Here is a 9430-nt window from a genome sequence, read left to right as displayed (position 1 = left end):
TTCACACATCGGCTGCTGCAATTCACTCCTGTGGTTTCCAACTGCTTCAGCACCCACCCTATTCCCCTGATTTGGCTCCCTCGGACTATCACCTATTCCCACAGATGAAAAAGCACCTTGGTGGAAGGTGGAATTGCAGCCATTGCAGCAGCCGATGTGTGAACTTTGCCAACTTCTCCATTTCCATATTTCAGCCTTGCGACCCAACTTTAAAATGCTGTAACCGAAACAAAAAAAAAATCAAAATAAATCCAGATTGCTCATGAGACCATTCAACTAACTAAATAACATATTGCATTGCAAAACAAGACCATGCAAAAAAGATTTCATGGGTGGGCCTGAAAGTTTTCAGGCGTCCCTCGTATATGAAAAATTGATGTCTCATTGAGGCCTCAGTGGGATAAACAGTATTGACCTTATTAGCGCACATTATAAAAACAGGAAAGCTGAAAAACAAATATTTGCATAATAAAATGCCCCTAAAAAGAACTGGTCATCAGGATTATCCTTGTTAAACAAAATATATGGACATAACGGCGCTGTCATGCTGATTTAATAGATGCCTTCGGTGTAGAATCTGCAGCCTGGTTTATCTTAATTCATCATTAGAAGTTTCTATGGGGCAGGACCGTAGGGAGGGTTTCCGGCTATGCCACGGCCCCTCCGATGCCCATCTGCTTCATCATTTAAATTTTGTGCTGGTGCCGTCCTAGCTGCAGTTGGCACTTGCACAGACTGATCCAGTAGAAGGCTTCGTAAAAATTGTGTCGGTGCATGCGCAGATTTAGATTTTGGTTCAATGACAAGTCAAGATCTCGTTCTGGGCTTGCACCACCACAAGCACCATTTTACTGTCGACCACTGATCTACGCATGCACCATTTTCCTTAAGCCCGCCACCAGAACAATCTGCGCAAGAGCCAGCGTGACATTTAAAGGGAACCTGTCAGCACCTTTGGCCGATATAAGATACAGCCACTGCATTTCAGTGCTTATCTACAGCATTCTATAATGCTGTAGATAAGCCCCTGATCCGACTTGAAAGATAAGAAAAATAAGTTTTATTATGCTCACCCGGTGGGGGGAGGGTCGTACCGGTCCGATGGGTGTCGCAGGTCCGACGCCTCCCATATCTTCTTGTGATGCCGCCTTCCTGCTTGCGTCACGGATTCCCAGCATCGCGCTCCTGTGCAGGTGTTCTTCTCTGCCCTGTTGAGGGCAAAGCAAAGTACTGCAAGTGCTCTGGCACCGGGAAAAGGCAGAGAAGTACGCCTGTGCAGGAGCATGATTCCGGTGAGCCGTGAATCAAGCAGGAAGGTGGCAACGCAAGAAGATGGGAGGCACTGGACCCAGACCTGAGAAACCCATCGGACCAGAATGACCTCCAGGTGAGAATAAATCTTATTTTTCTTATTTCAGGTCGGATCGGGGGCTTATCTACAGCATTATAGAATGCTGTAGATAAGCCCTGAAAGGCAGTAGCCGTATCTTATATTGGCCAAAAGTGCTGACAGGTTTGCTTTAAATGAAGGTAAAGACAACACAGACAGTGGAAGGGCATTGGCAGAGCCAAAGACCCTAACTACAGTCCCGCCCTGATGCACGTAGAGTTTAGGAATCCAAAACTTCTAACAATGATTTAAGAAAAACAAGGCTGCAGATTTCTACACTGAAGCTACCTTATTAAATGAGTATGACAGCAGCATTATGTCCATACCTTTGGTTTAACATGAATAATCCGGATATGTTTTCTTCAAGTGTCAAACTTTTTTTTTTTACAAATCTCTATGAAATTAAAAAGCAACTTTTAATGCCCATGCACTTTTTTATTAATAAAACTAACAGTGCCAAGTTAAACAAATCATTTATAAGTCTCTGTATAGTTAATAAAATTACATAAGTATTTATGCTCCAATAAAAAGATTACTGTATTTCAGCAGGCAGCTGAAAGCATTTGTGCAGTTATCCATTTCATGAATTTATCTGAAACTACTACAGCCTGCCTTGAAATTCATCATATAAAATATGAACTGCTAAACACGATTCACAAATCCAGAAGGGCAAGGGGAGAGAGAAAGAAAAAAAAAAAAAAAAAAAAAGCTTAAAAATGCTATAATTTTAACATTATAATAGATTACAATGCATGTTTAGGAAACAAATACAAAACATTTGCTTCAGAACACAAAATTATAATTATGTAAACTATATATATATATATATAGATAAAAAAAAAAATCTAAGTTTACCTGGAAGAATTCAGGCAAATTATACTATAAGCAATATTTATAATTATATACTGTATATAGCAACCTTTGGGACTTTTCACATGGCTGTACCAGCATTGCAGAAGAATCCATTTTCCTCCAAAACATATACAATAGAAAGCATAAAAATGGCTATAGTTTAAATTATGTGAATTTCATATGGAAATTGATACAAAAAAAAAAAAAAAAAGTGTCTTGGGAAGCTGCATGATTTCACAAAACCATTACCCCCACATTATTTAACTAAATAAATGCCAAATCTGAACATTGTGTTTCATTTCTTTCCACATAAGCAGGACATTTTATTCTGTATCTCAAGGGACAATACATCAGTAATGAAGTGATGTAATATTAAGGGACAAAAAGAAAAAACATTTAGAATAAAAATAAAGTGTATCCAAACAGTCACTGCACAAAAATGGAAATAGGAAAAATTACCTAGATTAGAAAAATCTTTGCTTTGTTACAATAAATTGCCTTAGCAATTTTTTTTCTCAGCAGTGATGTTAAAGAGGAGGAAAAAACACACACAACAAAAGTTCTTGTAGCTTTTTTTTTTCTATTGAGCACACTTCACATCAGTCATCATCATCATCATTCTCAAAGTCATCATCATCCTCATCTTCCTCTTCTCCAACATAAGAGACAGGTGTCTCCACCCTGGAGCTGCTGTACTGTGACCCATTGGAACTTGTTGCCAGCATCCCATCTGTGGTCAAGTCACTGCAAAACAAAGTATTGTATCATTTTGTGTGCAAACAAATATTAACCGCAACCTGATGTGTTAAAGGGAATTTTTCAGAAGGGCCAACCATCCTAAGCCATCTATATATTCATGCGGGTCATAGAAAGTTGAATAAAATGATACCTTGATATCAGTGACCCAATGTATTAGTCTAGAGAAATCCACAATTTTCTTATATGTAAATTAGCTGTTAAGATCTATGGGCCGAAAACACTTAAAAAATGCATGCCCATGCAATCCTATGGGATTCCACAGTTGCTATGCCAGTGCTGCGGATTTTACCGCTGTGGAATCGCATAGCGGTAAAGTCCGCAGCATTTCCATTATTTCTGCGGAATCACGGCGATTCAGCCGCCATAGGATTGCACCGAAATGCTCACTTGACCCATGTGGCTATGCTCACTATGCGTAAAGTGAGCGCTTCATGTGCGGATAGTACCCAGGGTCTGGAGGAGAGGAGACTCTTCTCCATGCCCTGGGTAACATTCCTGTGAAAAAAAAAAAAAAAAAAAAAATTTAAAATAAAATATACAGATATACTTGCCCCCTGTCGGCCCCTGGAGCCCTTCCGATAGTCACTGGCGCTGGCGGCAACTTCCGTTCCCAAGGATGCCTTGCGATAATTACCTCTGATGAAGTAGCAGTCTCACAAGGCCGCTATGTCAGAAGTCATTGTCGCAAGGCTTCCCTGGGAACGGAAGTTGCCGCTAGCGCCAATGACGATCGGGAAGGCTCCAGGGGCCGAGAGAAGGTGAGTATATCCCTATTTAATTATTTTACTATTGATGTTGCATAGGCAGCATCAATAGTAAAAAGTTGGTCACACTTGTCAAGCAGTATGCTTGACAAGTGTGACCAACCTGTCAATCACTTTTCGAAGCGATGCTTCAAATCGCTTGGAAAAGCATAAGCATTTCTGCAAGCTAAAAACGCTTGTGTTTTGCAGCAAAACGCATGCGAATTCCGCATGCGTTTTACCCACAGCAGGGAGTTGCGGAAATGCTGCGGACATTTCCGCAGCATTTCTGCAACATGGGCACATAGCCTACAGGTCGGATCGGCCCCATTCAAAATAAAACAAAAAAACCCAACAAACATACACATATGTGGTATCGCCGAGCTCAGAATTGCCCGATCGATCAAGATAAAAAAAAAGAATTAACCCGATCGCTAAACGACGTAATGAGGACAAAAAAAAAGGTCAAAACAACAGAATTACGTTTATTTGGTCGCCACAAAATTGCATTAAAATCAAAAGATCGTATCTGCACCAAAATGGTATCATTAAAAACGTCAGCTCGGCACGCAAAAAATGAGCCCTCACCCAACCCGAGATCATGAAAAATGGAGACGCTACGGGTATCGGAAGGTGACAATTTTTTCTTCTTTTTTTAACAAAACTTTGGAATTTTTTTTTTTCACCAGAAATAAAAAAAGAACCTAGACATGTTTGGTGTCTATGAACTCGTAACAAGCTGGAGAGTCATAATGGCAGGTCAGTTTTAGCATTTAGTGAACATGGTAAAAAAAACAAAAACAAACTCTGGGATTGCACTTTTTTTTGCAATTTCACCGCACATGGATCTTTTTTCCCGTTCTCGAGAACACAACATGGTAAAACCAATGGTGTTGTTCAAAAGTAAAACTCGTCCCGCAAAAAAAAACAATCCTTCACAGGGCCATTTTGACTGAAAAATAGTTATTTCTCTGGGAAGAAGGGGAGCAAAAAATGAAAATGCAAAACCAAAAAAACTCTGGTCATTAAGGGGTTAATACCAATGTCTACTTTGAGCAGATTGGTGCAGCTTTGTGCATCATTTTATGATTTCAGGCTTATATGAGCTCATATAAACATACTTCTAAATAAATTCCTAAATTTAAATAATTAGCAAGTCACTAAATTGCTCGCCATCTTGTTTCACTAACACAAACCGATTCTAGAATTTTAGAAAGACATATGCCTGTGGGCATGTGCAGTAAGAATCTCTTCCCTTTCTACCCCCTCTTTATATGTAGGAAGATGTGCTCGCAATATATATTTTGATTAATAAACCATGTGTGCGGAGATAAAAGACGCTGCTCACACTGCAGTAACATATGATCTAATAATGGAGATACCAGGGGTGCCAAGATAAGAGGAGGCTGTTCTCACTCCGTCTATCCGATCTAATATAGTGATATCAGGGGTGTTGAGGTATGAAGAGGCTGCTCACACTGCAGCCTGTATATCTGATCTAATACTGGAGATATCAGGGGTGCGGAGGTAATGAGAGGCTGCTCACACTGCTGCCTGTATATTTGATCCAGTTTTGGAGATACCAAGCCTGTGGAGGTAATGAGACGGCTCACACTGTTGTCCAAACTGATATGATCTAACACTGGAGATACCATAAGTGCTGAAGTAAGTAGAGGCTGCTCACACTGCTGTCCACCCTGATATTTGATCTAATACTGGAGATACCAGGAGTACTAAGGTAAGAAGAGGCTGATCACACTGCTGCCTGTATATCTGATCTAATACTGGAGATATCAGGCCTGTGGAGGTAAGAAATGGCTCACACTGCTGTCCATACGGATATCTGATCTAACACTGGAGATACCAGGAGTGCTGATGTAAGAAGAGGCTGCTCAAACTGCATTCCACCCTGCCTATCTGAATGCAGAGAGGCTACTTTGACACATAGATAACCTGTACAAGGAACTGCCATCAAAGGGTCACAGCAGTAACTCAACACAAAGACATAGTGGACAGCAGTGTAAGCAGCCTCTTTTTGGAAAAGTAGCATGAGCAGCCTGTTTTTAGACATGAAGGGGGGAGCAGCTACAAACATCTCACAGCTACCTGTCCTATCAAAATTGTATGACAATCACAGCTAGCGTATCAAACAGAAGGACATTTTAATTCTACAAAAATTAATATGAATTGCTAATCAAAATGTATTAAATTTATAATTACATTTACTTTACTTGCTTACTTAAAAAAAAAAAAAAAAAATGGGAGAGAATCCCTATAATAAACTTGACAGGTCAATGTTGGCCAACAACTGGATCACCAATGACTGCCCTGTACAACATTCCATGGTTGCAGTCAGTTTTGCTGAATGGGTATTCTCATGTTATTATAATGCTTTAGTTAGACAGCAAGAAAATAAGCAACTGGGCAGACAGCAAGAAAATAAGCAAGTAGGCAACAGACTCATTTTCTACCTGCTGTCATTCTCCTGCTGTGAGAGCTTTTAGCTTACACCGTGAACAGCTAGATTCAGAGAGCCTGGTCAAGTATGTGCAGTACATACATTCTAGGAGGCGAATTAAGTTGACATCCAAGCCACCTCTCTCCAACACATTGACTTCTATGAAGCAGTTAGCTGCTCACCCCCGACCTGGGCAGTTTCTAGCACAGTTCTCCTAATCATAGCTCAAGCTTTCATGAGGCGTTTGCTTGTTCAAATGGAAAGTTATCTCTAAACGCAAATATAGTGATAACAATGTAGAGTCATAAATCACTGACATACCATTAATATGTTGTAGCATGACAGAGCTTCTGACCAGAAATGTAACTCAAGTAGGAGTGACCACCTACCAAGGAACCATGAAGTATAGTGTATGCACCAGCTCTGGGCTGCTTAAGAAACTTGAGAATCCCCTTTTAAAAGGGGTTTTTCCATGAACAAAAGGAGATTTTATTGTGTACTCACCGTAAAATCTTTTTCTCTTTACCTCTAATTGGGGGACACAGAACCATGGGTGTTATGCTGCTGTCCACTAGGAGTTGACACTATGCATAATCTGAAAAAGATTAACTATGGCTCCTCCTCTGCAGTATACACCCCTGGACGGCGTCAGCCTTCTCCAGTTTTGTGTAAAAGCATTAGGAGGAAGTTAACAGAAATAACATAACTATGCCTGTAATAAGGCTACCATGTACGAGCTCAAAGAATATGAGAACTCAACCGTAACAACGGCCTGTAAGGGCAACAGGGTGGGAGCTGTGTCCCCCAATTAGAGGCTAAGAGAAAGATTTTACGGTGAGTACACAAAAATCTCCTTTACTCTGTTGCCTCATTGGGGGACACAGAACCATGGGACGTCCCAAAGCAGTCCCTGGGTGGGAAGCAATGGACGAATATTGTGCTCGCATCCGTTGAAGACTGGGTATGGACTCTGTAGTGTTTCGTACACGTGTGTAGACTAGTCCAAGTGGAAGCCTTACACACTTGTGCCGAATGGCCCAGGAGGCCCCTACCGCCCGTGTAGAGTGTGCCGTAATACCGGCCAGAAGAGGAGAATCTTTAAGGCGGTAAGCCTCTTGTATGGTGGATTTGATCCACCTGGCAAAAGGTAGCTTTGGAAGCCGGCAGACCCTGAAGGACACCTTCCAGAAGAAGGAAAAGGGAATCAGACCTCCGGAAGGGCGCAGTCCTAGACACGTATATACGCAATGCCCTGACGAGGTCAAGCGTATGCAGAGCCTTCTCCACTCTATGAACCGGAACCGAGCAAAGGGATGGCAGAGAAATTTCCTCATTGAGGTGGAATTTGGACACAACCTTCGGAAGGAAGGATGGGACCGTACGGAGAACCACCTTGTCCTGGTGAAAAGCCAGGAAGGGACATCTGCAGGAGAGTGCTGACAGTTCAGACACCCTGCGTAGCGAAGTAATTGCCACCAGAAAGACCACCTTCTGGGATAGAAGGTGGAGTGGGACTTCCTTAAGGAGTTCGAAAGGTGGTCCCTTGTCAGGACCAGGTTGAGGTCCCACGTTTCCAGTGGACGTCTGTAGAGGGGAACCCATCAGGAAACCCCCTGAAGAAAGGTTCTTACTTGCGGCCTGTTAGCAATGAGTCTCTGAAAAAGCACTGAGAGCGCTGACACCTGGCCCTTAAGCGAGCCGAGGGGCAGCTTGGCATCCAGACCCGATTGGAGAAAACCAAGTACTTTGGGAAGGGGATAAGGGAGTGGGCTCTGGCTGCGAGATTCGCACCAGGTAAAGAAGGCTCTCCAAGTACAGTAATAAATCTTGGCGGAGGCTGGCTTCCATGTCCTGATCATGGTTCTAATGACATCTGGTGAGAGCCCTGCCTGGGTTAGAACCCAGGTCTCAAGGGCCACGCCGTCAAATTGAGAGCCTCTGAGTTCTGGTGGTAGAATGGGCCTTGTGACAGAAGATCAGGACAGTTGGGGAAACGCCAGGGGGCGTCTGCTGTAAGTTGTACAATGTCGGCGAACCATGTACGTCTGGGCCAGTCCGGCGCAATTAGGATGGTTGGAACTCCCTCTTGTTTGATCTTCCTCACCACTCTGGATATGAGGGGGAGAGGTGGAAAGATGTACAGAATCTGGAACTGGGTCCAGTCCTGAACCAGGGCATCCGCTCCGAGCGACCGTGGATTGTGTGTTCTGGCCATGAACTTGGCATTGAAATGGGATGCCATGAGGTCCATGTCCGGGTCCCCCAGCGATGGCAGATCTGGCGAAAAATTTCGGGGTGGAGAGACCACTCTCCCGAGTCTATTCCTTGTCTGCTGAGGAAGTCGGCTTCCCAGTTGTCCACACCCGTGATGTGGACCGCAGAGAGTACAGACCCCGTGTCTTCCGCCCAGTGGAGGATATGTGTCACCTCTTTCATCGCCTGGGTACTGCGGGTCCCGCCTTGGTGGTTCACATATGCCACTGCCGACTGTACTCTGATATGAGAGGCAGCCAGTAAGTGATAAAAGGCTCAACGCCAGGAGGATGGCCCGAATTTCCAGGATATTGATAGGCATGTTCGCTTCCACTGGTGACCACTTGCCTTGTGCCCTGTGATGTAGGTGCACCGCACCCCAACCTGTCAGGCTCGCGTCGGTGGTAAGGACCTTCCATTGACCTGTGAGAAAGGATTTCCCCGTTGCAAGCGAGATTGGCTTGAGCCACCAGTGCAGGGACCTCCTGGTTGACGATGTTAGTCGGAACTCCCTGTCGAGGGTGGGGTGTCTTCCGGAGTTAGTGAGTCATGATGAGGAGAAAGTCTGAGGTTTCCCTCCTTTGGGCTTCGACTGGCCTGCTTTTGACTGCCAGGTCTTGTCTGGCCTTTACGGCGGCCGTGAGTTGTCCCTGCGTGGGGAATGGTTACGATTTTGTGCTGGACGCGAGACGGACCAACCCGAGGAATTCAGAAAGGATCGGAATCGTGTTTGGTTACGCCTTTTATAAGTGCGTTTAGGCTTTAGTTGGGGGAGAAAGGTACTCTTACCCCCCGGTGGCGTTGGATATCATTGCGTCCAACTTTTCACCGAAAAGCCGCCCACTGAAGTACAGGAGGTGCGTGAGGGATTTCTTTGAGGCCGCGTCCGCTTTTCATTCCCACAGCCAGAGGATACGCCGAATCGTGATGGCGTTGGATGCTATCCCCGCTACCCCCCTTGCAGAATCCAGAGCT

The 9430-nt window shown here is 43.9% G+C and overlaps 1 protein-coding gene across 3 annotated transcripts in view; it reads right to left on the bottom strand.

Annotated features, from left to right (window-relative positions):
• Positions 1–1804: 1804 nt before the first annotated feature.
• The window catches only part of TFDP1 (transcription factor Dp-1), a 183527-nt gene continuing 175901 nt past the window's right edge, over positions 1805–9430 (bottom strand). For all 3 annotated transcript variants that reach the window (XM_073563533.1, XM_073563536.1, XM_073563534.1), the window contains exon 12: positions 1805–2986. In XM_073563533.1, the coding sequence (XP_073419634.1) occupies positions 2842–2986 (145 nt within the window). In that variant the 3' untranslated portion in view covers positions 1805–2841. The remainder of the gene's footprint in view (positions 2987–9430) is intronic.

This window comes from Dendrobates tinctorius, unplaced genomic scaffold, assembly GCF_039654945.1.
Source record: "Dendrobates tinctorius isolate UK_male_01 unplaced genomic scaffold, ASM3965494v1 ptg000394l, whole genome shotgun sequence".
In the NCBI taxonomy this organism is placed as follows: Eukaryota; Metazoa; Chordata; class Amphibia; order Anura; family Dendrobatidae; genus Dendrobates; species Dendrobates tinctorius.
The sequence above is the reverse complement of the archived record's forward strand: the minus strand, read 5'-3'. Positions and strand labels throughout refer to the sequence as shown.